The 13,228-nt window shown below is 36.6% G+C and overlaps 1 protein-coding gene and 1 pseudogene across 8 annotated transcripts; one reads left to right on the top strand and one right to left on the bottom strand.

Annotated features, from left to right (window-relative positions):
- LOC149000560 (Pentatricopeptide repeat (PPR) superfamily protein) lies at positions 1 to 7,864 on the bottom strand. 8 transcript variants are annotated; one of them, XR_016170762.1, is made up of 5 exons: positions 4,950 to 7,864; positions 4,320 to 4,462; positions 2,270 to 4,182; positions 1,331 to 1,441; positions 1 to 439 (listed from the first exon to the last, which is right to left on the bottom strand). XR_016170762.1 is itself a non-coding variant. In XM_089140292.1 (2 exons), the coding sequence occupies exons 1-2, from the start codon at positions 7,674 to 7,676 to the stop codon at positions 4,439 to 4,441; spliced, it is 2,751 nt and encodes a 916-aa protein (XP_088996418.1). In that variant the 5' UTR covers positions 7,677 to 7,864; the 3' UTR covers positions 2,133 to 4,438. The 8 variants fall into 8 exon arrangements, 1 of the variants encoding a protein (XP_088996418.1); XR_016170760.1 differs by having other exon boundaries at positions 2,270 to 4,190; XR_016170761.1 differs by having other exon boundaries at positions 2 to 439; positions 2,270 to 2,502; positions 3,124 to 4,462.
- Positions 7,865 to 9,703: 1,839 nt separating this feature from the next.
- Positions 9,704 to 10,231, top strand: LOC149000561 (SKP1-like protein 1A pseudogene; annotated as a pseudogene).
- Positions 10,232 to 13,228: the final 2,997 nt, after the last annotated feature.

Below are 13,228 nucleotides of genomic sequence, written 5' to 3' on the forward strand. Positions count from 1 at the left end.
CCTCCTTTTTTTCCTCTGTTTTCCTCTGTTTTCCCTAAAGGTGTTTAGCTAATCTCAGATAATTCAAAGGATAATTTTGAAACTAAAAAAAATTGATAATAACATAATGATTTAATGATGTTCAGTAGCAGATTAGACAAATGGGTCCCATGAAAGTCTAACATTGAGAGATCTTCACTCAAAAACGTCATTAAATGGAGATGGAAATGAAAATAGAAGATGAGTGACAAAGAGGAAGGATGGGAGTCTTGACTTCCATAGAAACTCATTCTGTTGGCTGTATGAAACATGGGATAGACGATCAAATTTGCTGAAAGTTTTAACTTATTTTAAGTTAGGATTCTACAGATTGTGAAACTTCACTCAAATCTAGACCTTCAGCTGGCAAATCTGGTGTTAGTGAACCTAGGATTCCATCTGCTCCGAGGGTCAATCCACTCTGCATAAAGGGTCAAGACAATAATGTGAGCTTAAATAATAGAACAGAACAAGGAAATAAATTTGGGCACTAGAGTAAGCAATAGCATAAGAACTTTCATAAGCTCAGTCAAAACTCATGGCCCTCCGTAGTAGAGCATATGTAGAACTACATCATATACTGCATTTAGACATTGAAAGGAATTGTACCCCACTGTATAGGTATTATTGCCATCTCATGGATTTTCTTTCAAAATTTTATCTGTAAGATTTCCATTCTTCTAAAGTATATTGGAGCATTAAAAATCCAATACCCAATCATCAGTATAATTGGGGAAGCTTACTGAAACTCATTAAATTTCTGTGAAGTAACCAGAGAAGTCTGAGTCATCAGCTCAGCTCCAAGAAATTTTGCCTTAGCAAAAAACAAACATTAGAAAACTCAAACCAACAAAGCATCCACCCAACTATTAGGTGAGGTTTACATATCCAGTCCCACCATTCCACATTATGTGGTCATATTTTCTGTCAAGTATTTCCACACTAAATCCCAAGTTATGTTTGGTCATCCCCTTTTCCTTGCAAGATCAACCGTGCATATTACTCCTTATTGGTGCTACCCTCGGTCTTAACACACGTCTATCTCAATCAACCGTCTCTGACACTGTAGCCTACAGGCACTGTCCCTAAGTTTTGACGGATGCATTCTTTTCGGACTTTATCCTTCCTAGTCTCTGGCACCCATCCATCTCAACACCAGCTCAACCCCCCCCCCCCCAAAAAAAAAAAAAAAAAAAAAAAAACAACAACAACCAACCAACCAAGGAGGGAAAGGGGGCGGGCTAAATATTTAGTAATATTGATATTCTATTTTTCTCTCAAATATGTATTAACTTGATAAATGATGAAATACCTCAGGCTGGAACCTCAACATGTCTGCACAGGCCATCGCTTCTGCTTGGGCAATTCGCGGTCTGAATGTTCTAGCCACTGGACTTACCACTGGACTCCCCAACAAATCCGCCTGCCAAACAGTTACAAAATAACTATTAACATTTAGATTCACATTAATAGTACAAAAGTTGCACTTGACTGCCCAGAGAACAGTTTCAGATGGTTGCTCTGAGGGCTCTTCCTCATAACCATGACCATGCAGCATGAAAATTAGTAAAATTCACCCTCCCCCATCCCCACCCTCCACCCCCCCCCAAAAAAAAAAAAAACCCAAGATACTCTCTCTATAACTTGCCACTACCCAGACATGTCTCTCTATCAAATTAGGGTTCAGCCTTCCTGAAAAGTTGCATCTAGACTCTGTAGCCCCAGCCCAATGCAGCTTCTGGGATAGAAAGCTTAATTTTTGAATACTGCATTCAAAATTCAATCTAACAGCATTCAATTAGAATCCTATCACTTGTCACTTGTCAAACAAAAATAGTTACCACAATATGATGATCAAAGGCCCAATATCAAATATCATTTACAGCATACTTAGTTGAACTGAGCAAGCACATATTTCTTGGAACAGACTACTGACTAACTGCAATAAGCAGTCTAGTATTCCTGTTGAACTACCATGCATCATAACCACCAACAACAAAGCCTTACCCAACTTAATGACCAAATTTTCAGAACCCACACACAACAACCCCCCCCCCCCCCCCCCCAAAAAAAAAAAACCAAAAAGGAGAAAAAGAAAGAGAGCATCCATTGATCAAATAAAACAGATAAATCAGAAAGACAAATCTATAAATATAGATAAGGTCATATTTACTTTAAGCATCATATATTCATAATTCATTGCAGCAATATGGTATTAATGGAAAAATGACTATCTCAAAGTAACTCTAACCTCAGACTGGAGATATGGAACAGTTACAGTTGTAAAGACAAATCCAGCAATAATGTAATATGAAGGAGGTCTGCCCTTGATGTGTGCTGGGATAAGCCGTTTGTGGGCTGCAAGTTTGATGGTGAATTCAAGAATTTCTGAATTGTGGAGAACTTTAACTACAGCAGTCTCTTTGGTGTACTTTTGGGAAACAAGGTAACTAAAACCGATACGCTCTCCACGTCTGAAAGCAACTGGAATATCACCACACACACAAAAAAAAAAAGGACCAGTTATAGTAGGAACAGACAACTTCAACATGTCAGTGTTGTAAATTCTTCATCATAATCAGGTGGACTACCACACTTGCAAGACAGCAAAGAGGATTCTTTTTGAAATGGAGGTGCAGGATTGCAATCCCAGCTCAGTTACTTACAATGTGGTTATCGTAAGTTTATGCAGGGCTGGGGATCTTTATGATGCTCCTGAGTTGAAGAAATTCATGGTAGAGAAAGGTTTGGTTCCGGATAGTTATACATCTACCACACTTATTAATGGGTTTTGCAATAAGAACAGGTTTGAACAAGCAAAACTGCTGTTAGCAGAAATGTCTGAGAAGGGTCTGAATCTGGGTCATTATCCCTACATGGCTTCCATGGATGGGTTCATGAGAAAAGGTTACATATCACCAAGTACTAACTTGGAAACTTCTTTAGAAAATGGAGCTACCAATTACTTACCAGATACTAATGGCAAATCCTGTCATTGTGGTAGTGCAAATGCAACTGATCATAAGTCTTATATGAAAGACCATCTAGTCAAAGGGAAAGACGATGATGTTACTATATATGAGCATACAAGAAGTAGGCTCCTACCTCCTTTGATACAAGCCAAGTCTGTTGCTTCATCGTGTGGTAGTTCAAGTGAACCTACATTTGATCCTGGTTTTGGAGAAGAAAGGCAATGATGAGAGAGCAATTTTTCAAGCCATTTTGCAGGTATTCTTTTAAGACCCTTCGTTAATTATACTTTTGATGACTAGGGTAAAATTACCATGGCATGTCCATTTGTGGATTAAGCTGATGGCACATGGTAGTTTCCAATTATAGGTGGGCTTGTGTGTTAGCTAGCAGAGTGACCATTGCTTCATGATTTTCCCTTGTTTGAATTTTGAAATGGAATAGATTTCCATTTGTTTGCCATTTTTTTTCCATTCAAAAGTTATGTTATGACGAAAGTACTTCTTCTCTAGTATATCCTAGGTATTTCTTTTTTCAGTCTATGACTCCAGTATAATTTTTTTTAAGGAACTACTAGGTGTATTTTCTTAAATGTTACCAAAAGGATCCTAACAATGTGACCTAAAAATTGTCAAACCTTTCGGGCAGCTTTTTTGCTTAAAACAACAACAGGGAAATCTATTCCATTTCAAAATCATAGTCAAGAAATTTAGAGATCATAAAATACAGCTAAGGAAGTTCTGTTGGATGCATCAAACTGTACAACAAAGAAAAAGAGGACAAAATTCCTTTCCAACATTATCAGAGGAAAACAAAGATTCCATTTTGATAGCATGGCCAAAGGAAAAGGGGAAAAAAATCTAGAGGTTCAATAAGCCAAAACAATGATACCTAAACTGACAGATGAAGTGAACTTATCCATAATCATCTCAAGCACATTCGTAACTTCCAACCATTGAAATGCATCCGTGTAGTTGCTACACATTTGCTCATGCACGCCATTAAGACAATTTAAACATATGCACCAGGAGCAAGAATAATGACCAGTAGTCTTAAAGAGGATTTGGCAGATAGATAAAGCAAAAGTTACAAACAGTGCTGTAAACATACTGTTGAGCCAAAAAAGCCAGGTAGGACTGGTTCTTGATTTGGACCTCCAAAGTGGGTCATGCTTGTCTAGGCAGGCTAAAGCAACTGCATGACTGTGTCAGTATCGAATTAGAACAGACAACCTTTCAGTCACAATGGGAAGCAGATTTTTCTAGGCTATAGAAGCTGAATGAATAATCAAAAGTAAACAAACAAAAGAGAAGGATGAGTCAGCTCCTGACCTGAATTTAGATTGGAGTTCAAAATGACAAGCAAAATCCACCCCTCTGGATTTCGTAATGGCTTTCTCACAAAAGCAAACACAAATTCATCTAATATTCACATTACTGGTGCTCAACACTTATATCTTAGACGTCTCCACCTCCTGTAATTTATACAGATGAAACTCTATTATTGATTTTACATAAGCCTTAATCAATACAGGAACTGAGAAATAAGTATTTACTAAAGCAAATCCAACCATCACCCTATTTTTAATTTTACATAAGCCTTAATCAATACAGGAAATGAGAATAAGTATTTACTTAAGTAAATCCAACCATCACTCCCCCCCCCCCCCCAACTCCAAAAGAAAATGAGCAGGAATCCAATAATCACCATTACACTATTGGTACATACACCAATTTAACCATAACTCTCCAAAAATCACTTCAGGTTCAAACGGTATTCTCTTCTTGATTAGTGTTACAACCACTTGTCCCAGAATCTCGAGCTGTCAAGGACCCAACAACTCAATCTATTCTCTGAGAATGTGGTTCATTTTGCATCCGAAAGTACCTCTTGTAGTATGATTGTGTGACAAAAAGACTACTGACGATAATGAAATTGAGGTCATACTAACTAATAGTTACCTGAATCAATTCTGTTTCTTTGTATTGGGCATTCTCCATTACATCAAAAGTGATTTTATCTGGCTTTATGCCCTTCGCCACCATCTCATCAAATAGTTCAGTTGCCTTCAATGAGTTACCTTGCCTTATGTAACTGTCTATGAGTGATGTGTATGTTACAGCATTCGGTGTTAGATTCTTTTCTTGCATCTCCAACAGGAGCCGGTTTGCATCCTCCATCATTCCTGACTTGCAATAGCAGTCAATCAGAATTGTATATGTCACATTGTCAGGTACAACCTGCTTATCAGTCATCTCTTCCAACAATCTCTTGGCTTCATGCAGCTCTCCAATCTTTAAGAACCCATGAATTAAAGTGTTGAAAGCACGTGTAGTAGCAAAGCCCTTCTTTAACATTTCATGAAACAATTCCATAGCCTTTGTCATGTTACCTTGCTTGCAGCAACCATTAACCAGGGCACTATAAAGAAAACCATCAGGAAGGATCCCCTTTAACAGCATCTCATTGAATAAATTAAATGCCTCAGTAATATGTCCTGATTTACAGTAGCCATCTATCATTGTGGTGTAAGTCACTGTGTTAGGCACTAAACTTGTTCCTGAGATGCTGTCAAACAGTTCTCTAGCTCTCTTAAGATCACCCGACTTGCTTAAGCCATTTATCAATGCATTGAAAGTAATTATGCTTGGTTCGATGCCCCTGCCGCCCATCTCATCACAAAGTTGGAGAGCTTTTAGAGTTTCACCTTGCTTAGAGAACCCAAGGATAAGTGAATTGTAAATGAAAGGATCAGGAGACAAACCCTGCTCCTGAAGTTCCAAAAAGACCTCCATAGCCTCCTGAACTTTTCCATTCTCTAACAGACCATGAATAAGTGCAGTATAAGTTTTTAGGTCTGGGCGAATCCCTCTTTCAAGCATGTCTCGATATGTTGACAATGCCTCCTCTCCCTTTCCTGCTCTACAATGCCCACTAATCAACATTGTATAAATAGCATCATTTGGCACCAGACCATGTTCTAGCATCTCACGAAAATACCTGCCAGCCTCCACCATTTCACCTGAGTTACAATGGCCTTCAATGAAAGCCCCATAAGTAAATGCATTTGGATTCAGCCCCCTCTCCACCATTTCTGCAAAGTAAATCTTTGCTTCTCCCATCTTACTGGCTTTGCAGAAGCCAATCAGAAGAGAATTGTAGCAAAATACATCTGGTTCAACCCCTTTCTCATTTATTTCCTTTAAGACCCTCCTTGCCTCTTCAAATTTACCATCACGACAGTACGCTGCGATAAGATTTGTATACACAACTGTGTTAGGTTTGAAACCCCTGGAAACCATTTCAGCCAAAACATCATGAACCTGAGGGAACTCCCCACGTTGGCATAGCCCGTTAATTATTACACTGTAAGTCTGCATTGAGGGTGATAAATTCCGTCTCTTCATCTCATGTAGCAGTTCAAAGGCCTGACCTGTATTTTTCTCTCGGCAACAGCTTTCAATCAGTAAAGTATATGTTCTGGAATCAGGTAAGCATCCCATTTCAGTCATTTCATTCAAGAGTTTGTGTGCCTTTTCCATTTTGTGAGCTTTACAGAGCCCATGAATAAGAATGTTATATGTGTCAAGATTGAGTTGAACACCTCGTGTGATCATCTCATCCTTAACTTTGAAAGCCTCTTCCACGTCACCTTTTCTCATGAACCCATCCATCAAAGCCATGAAGGGATAATGTCCCGGATTCAGACCTTTTTCAAACATATCTGTTAACACGAGTTTTGCTTCTTCAAACCTCTTCTTATTGCAAAACCCATTAATTAGCATGGTATATGTATAACTATCCGGGACCAAACCTTTATCTAGCATGGATTTCTTCAACTCAAGAGCATCACAAAGATCCCCCGCCCTACATAAACTTCCAATAACCACATTGTAAGTGACTGCGCTGGGACTGCAACCCTTCTCCTCCATTTCAGAAAGAACCCTCTTTGCCTCTTTGATGTTTCCTGTTTTACAAAAAGCTCCAATCAAACTGGTATAAGTGTAAACATCAGGAGATATTTTGGCCTCCGACATTCCATCATAGACCTTCCAAAAACTCCCAATCATATTAGTCTTCAACAGATCTTTCAAGAGAGAATTACAACACCGCAAACTGGGCAAAACATTGTCATTTTTAGCGGCCAAAAATACATCAGCAGCTTCCCCCAACATACCCATCTTCTTGTAAGTGTCAATTAATATATCAAATACCTTAGCGGTAGCACCTTCGCAATGTCTATAGCTACTCAGTAGAGAGACCACAACAGTTGAAGGGGTACGATAGGTCATAATCATACGTTCTAGCAAACGATTCGCAGGTCCAAAAGCATTAGTCTTACAGAGGTTCACGGCAAGAATTGAATACAAAGCCAAATTTTGAGGGATACCCATTTGAGCTTCAGACCAGCAGAAGAAATCGAGAATGCGTTTAGGGTGGCACACCTGATTATGATGAAGAACGTTTGACACTACTTCTGGGTTCAACTTCTTTGGTATGTTCGATGATTGCATCAGAATCTCCCAATTATCGCATTTAAGAAGATTGCAGATCTGGCGAGAATACTCCTCATTATCTTCGTTGGATCCTGAGCTGCAGAACCTAGCAGATTTTTGAGAAGCCCGTCTTGTTCTATCGAATTCATATCGAACGGAACGAAAAGGTTTTCTCTGGAATGATTTCCACATATTTTTGCTTCTACCCCTATTGTCAAATCTACAAATGGAGAACTGTTCTACGATCAGACTGAAAATTCAAGCTGAGAAGGAAAATTTAAACCGAGAGAGACAGAGAGATCGTGCCCTTAAAAGTTTCACCTAACAAGATCGCTCCACTCCAAAGTGTTTCTTGTGAGAGAGCTTCGATTTCAACGGCGTACTTGGTAGCATCCATGATCCATTCCACTTTGGTAATTAAAAACAATTTAAATATTAGAGTTTTTTTTTTTTTTGGTAAATAGAGTAAATTTTACTTGCACTCAACATCCAGGCGTTAATGCAAAAATTAGTCCAATGTTCTAATAATTATTTTTTTCCTTCATATTTTGATAGAGATATTTTTAGAATTGAAAAAAAATAAATTGTGGTTTAATGGTTTTTAGTGATAAATTTGACTAATATGTCTAATGAAAATCTAATTTTGAGATACATGTATTTTTCAAATATAAAGTGGGGGTGTCAGTGCTTGAAGACCTCCATTTTGGAGTGCTAGTGCAATTCAGTCTAAATATTAATACTAGTTTTAATTTTAACCTAAATATAGTCAATAATAATTCAGTGTATACTTTTTGGATTCGAATTCAGGATTTGGTTCTTGGGTTACTCAGAGGTTGTATGGCAACAATACTGTTTCTTCTTTTTGGAACAGAAATAGCCCAAATCATGTGTAGTTTTATTTGATAATCCATCAAATATTTTTGTTGTTTGTTTTTCTATAAAAAATAATTATTTGGAAAAACACCAATAATTTTTACATTTGTAAACGGATCGGATTTGGCTTGGAAACACTAGTATCCGAATCCAAATTCGAATCCAATTAGTAAAATTGCTATCTAAATCCGAATCTGGCAAAAATTTAGAGAAGGCATCCGAATTTGAATCGGAACTTTATCGGATATCCGATAAACCATCCAATTATTGATTGGTGATTATCAATTTTTTTTTTTTCGATTTACAATTTCCGGTTATCGATTACCGGTTTCCAAATCTGATTATCAGTCCTTTTTTGATAAAAGTGTTTAATACTTTACTCTAATCGGAAAACTTTTCATTTCCCATTACCGATATCCTAATTTGATTATCATCCATTTTCAGATAAAAAAATGTTGAATACTTTACTCTATCCAAATAATTTTTTATTCAGGTATTATCTGATCCGATAAAAAATTATCCTAATTCAAATCCGGTTTCTTAACGAACGGATATAGATATTTTCCAATAATAAAATTTTCGGATACGACACCATTAAACTAGTACGAATGCAAATTCGAGGCTGATTTTGGCTATCCATTTAGAGGTCTAATAATTTTGGTTGTTTATTTGAAGTAGAAATACCTTTTAGGCGTCTTGATAAAACTAACTTTTGGAAGTGACAATGTTATCGTTTTAACAAAATTCTTATGTTTAGAATGTCAAATTTCATGAACAACCCCTTTCTAAACCTAGCCTGTACTCAACTTTTTGCTTCGATAAAATGCCCAACAACTATTTAGTTGTTTGTCAAAACTATTTCTTGAAACAAAAAATTTCATAAATTAAATTTTTTTTTCTTTTCTCAATAATAGTTATTGACTCTATTTTCCTTCTTAGCTCTCTGGTTTTGAGGGGTTACAGTGGAGAGAGACCGATCATTGATTATCTCCTTCATTTTACTTTTGAACGCCAATTTAGGTGGAGAGTTTGAGTCCAAGTTGAGCTCATACAGAGCAAAGATTCCTGTTGGGCGTCAAATTTCTTACTCCTATTCCTCTTCGAACTACTACAAATTGCAATCGTTTCCCAATTGTTTCCTTTTCCAAAAAGGAACAAAAAAAAATCAAAGTTCTAATGTTCCTCAAACTCTCCAGATCAGATTTTCCTATAAATAGATGACTTGCAACTTCATTATTTACTCATTCTTTTCCGAAGTTCATTGTTAGCTGTAGAAACTCCTTTTTGGGTGAGTTGTTTTAGAAGGAATTCAACACAATTTCAAGCGTTCTTCATCGTTACTAACAATGTCTTCTTCTGGCAAATTTATTCTGAAAAGCGCAGAGAATGATAGTTTTGTGATCGATCGATCGGCAGCTCTTCTGTCTAACACCATCAAGAATTTCATTGAAGATGGATGCACTGGTGATGATGATATGGTGATACCAGTACCCAACATCAGCTCTCAAATTCTCCCAAAGGTGCTCGAGTATTGCAACAAACACGCCGATGACGATCATCGATTGGATGGTGATAAGAAAGGGAAAGAAGTAATCGGAGATTCTGATCATTCGCATCAGAATTCCAAAGATGAAGACTTGAAGAACTGGGAGGCAACTTACATGGATATAGATCAAGAGGTTCTTTATCATCTCATGCTTGCTGCAAATTATCTGGACATTAAAGGGTTGTTGGATTTGACAGCAGAAAAAGCGGCTAGCATGGTTAGGGGAAAAACTGTAGAAGCCATTCGAGAAACTTTCAACATCAAGAATGATTTTACACCAGAAGAAGAAGAGAAAATCAAGAAAGAGAATCAATGGGCTTTTGAGTGAATGAAGTACATAAAATTATAGTAAATTTTAGTATCATTGATAAGTTAGGGATATAATTGTAGTGCCAAATCTAATTTTGGTTCAGTTAGTAACTGATGTTAGTTCGTTTTTGAGTTTTTAATATATGAATTCAATCTCTTTACTGCTTTATAGTGTTCTTGATTCATGGTGAAGCTGCAATTGTTTTTAGTTTTCCATTGAATTTCTTTATACCCACTTCCTAAAAACTCATTCTAAAACATTATATGGTATAAACAAACCTTTTGATCAAAAATAAAGAAGATCTTGTAAAGAATTTCAATGAATATACAATTTATAGCATAATGGGATTCTTTTCTTCCCCTTTTATTTATTTAAGAAAACCATAAAAGCATAAGAAAAGAAAATAAGTCATGGAGAGACACATCGTTTTTGCTTTTGGCTCATACATACATATGTTTTCATTGATCACCATTTTCACCACGAGGATCGCTACCTTGGCAACGGTAGTAGTTGAGACAACCACGCTTGAAAGATCTCTTTGCAGGTTGATGAGAGACTCGCTTATACTTCTGTGCAAAGTTTACTTGCAACCCTTCATGTATATCTCTTCCAGCTTCTGCATGGCTAAGTAGCACTAAAGTTATCATTAAAAGCAAAAGACTGGGCTTCCTTACATTGATCTTCATCTCTCTGTCTTTGTTTCTCTCTTTCTGGTCTTGTTTCCTCTCTGTCTTTGTTTCTCTCTTCCTGGTCTTGCTTCGTTTGGATTGTAAATTGAGGATTTTATAAGAGACAAGTAAGGCTAAAAAAAGAATGTTTTTGTTTTAAGTTCTTGTGGTGAGAATTGGATGAGAAACAACTGAATGATCACTTCTGTTTGTAGACTTCCAATTTTAACTAGTGAGATTGGAAACACAGTTAGCTTTTTATTAGTATACCCTCACTGGTTCAAAGCAAAGAGATTCGAGCAAAATACAAAAATGCTTTGATTATGTGAAAATCATAGAATCATGAATCTTGATTCAAAAAATCTCTTTGGTTAAATGCTTCATGAGGACCAAGAATCACATAAAGTTATAAATTTTGCATGAAAATTAGAATCATCTAAATTTCATAGTGTGAGATTTAATCTATGGATTCTACCAAATTGAGAAAGTTAGTTTTTTATTAATACTAGAAAAATGCTACGTGTGCCTTGGTTCATATGCCTTGAAGAATATGGGTTACTTATTGTTAGTAAATTTTCTTCGTCCGGTTTGATTAAGTGCTTCACATTATTAAGTGAAAAGTAGTTACCATATAATTAACCTAAGGTAACATTAATGAAACGTCCTCTTCTGAAAATTCGGACATGTGATTTATATTTTGTATTGAACGCAAAGAGGCAAGTGTCAACATAAACAAAGTTAGAATTCATTCCCTCAATATATAAGAAGTTGATCTCTCAGTAATAAAACCAAAGTACAAGGGGGCAATAGTAATTATCCCTTTATAATATTAAATACATTTAATTTTGAATCATAGAATGTAAAGAAATATTTTGATAAAATTAATGAAATTTAATGGAATATTTTATTTTTGTATCTACTTTATTGATTGATTCCATCCTCCTTTTGGCTTTTCAAGGATCTAAAGTCCTTGAGAAATTTGAGACATCAATAGTTCAAGATAGGCTCTTAGTGTTGAGTTACATGAAGTGAAATCAATAGATTCTTTTAAATTGACTTTAGGTTTTAAAGATATTTCTGGAAAATCAACTAAAACCCTAGTCGCCACTCCATCTCAAGCTTATGCGACTAAGGTTACTTCTAAGAGTTCCACAGCTAATCAAACACTAGCCACTACATCCAAGAAGGTCTCTACAATTGGTGCTTACAGACACTCTAGCCAACCCAAAGAAGAGTTTAATACAGATTACAATTGTTACAAAACCCTGCTTAATATTTTATGTAATCTAAAATACCTATCTTTATGTAAATTCAAAAACTGTAACTCAGGGTATCTAGAAGATCACACTACATCTTTATATGTAGTGAAAACATATTAAACTTTCCCGTGGGCGTAGGTTGAATTCAACCTAACCACATAAATTCTCTGGCCTTCTCTCGCTCTCACATGCCCCTCTTTCTCTCTCCTCACGTCCCTCTCCCCTTGCACGTCTATCTTTCTCTCTCCTTCTCTTCCACGGTTTCTAGCACAAGGAAAAAAAATGACGATTCATGAAGTCATGGTAACCAAATTTTTTTTCTTTTTAAAGATGAGCCAATACATAAAATTAGAGTAACCAAACAATTACCTTTCAATGAATTTCATCATATGGATAATGTTTCAATGGCTTTCAAATCGAGCCCCAAGGAAGAATCAGTGGCCTTAACCCAACGTCTCTACGCCCTTGAAGTATACTCATAGCCGAACGATACACTACGGGGGATAAGCCTAATCTTAAGCAATAGACTAAACCTGGACTAAGTAACCAAACACACTACATAAGAATCTTAAGAATGACAACATAGTTTATTACATGATAGAAATACTTTCTTCCCCACACTTATTCCTTAACCATATATATTAGAGTTGTCAAAGGAAATCTGATGTAACATAAAACTAAGACAAGCAAAGGGTGAGCAAATAAGCCTGTGGGGGGTGAATCATTGTGCATTCATCATATGTTTTCATCGACCACCCACCATCACCACCACTACTACGACCAAGATAGGGAGCAGGAGGATCATCACCTCTGCAACGAGAGTACTTGGAGCAGCCACGGCTCCATGGGTTTGCAGGTATATCAAATTGCTTAAATGCCTTTCCAGATATTACTTGCAGTCCTTCATAAATTTCTCTTGCAGCTTCAACATGACTAAGCAGCACTAGACTCATCACCATTAGAACCAGAACACTGGCTTTCCTAGCTCCGTTCTTCATCTCTCTTTTTTGATCTCTCTCTCTTTGCTTTCTTTGCTTCTCTGTGTTGCAAATTGAGGATTTTATAAGAGAAATAAGTGTAGAAAAGGA

This window comes from Hakea prostrata, chromosome 11 (genome assembly GCF_041222555.1).
Source record: "Hakea prostrata isolate BN-2017 chromosome 11, UWA_Hpros_2, whole genome shotgun sequence".
Taxonomy (NCBI): domain Eukaryota; kingdom Viridiplantae; phylum Streptophyta; class Magnoliopsida; order Proteales; family Proteaceae; genus Hakea; species Hakea prostrata.

Coding starts and splice junctions, on each gene's coding strand:
- LOC149000560 (XM_089140292.1), bottom strand. CDS start 7,676: ATGTGGAAATCATTCCAGAGAAAACCTTTTCGTTCCGTTCGATATGAA. Junction 4,463..4,949: donor AAGAAACAGAATTGATTCAG/GTAACTATTAGT, acceptor TATAAATTACAG/GAGGTGGAGACGTCTAAGAT.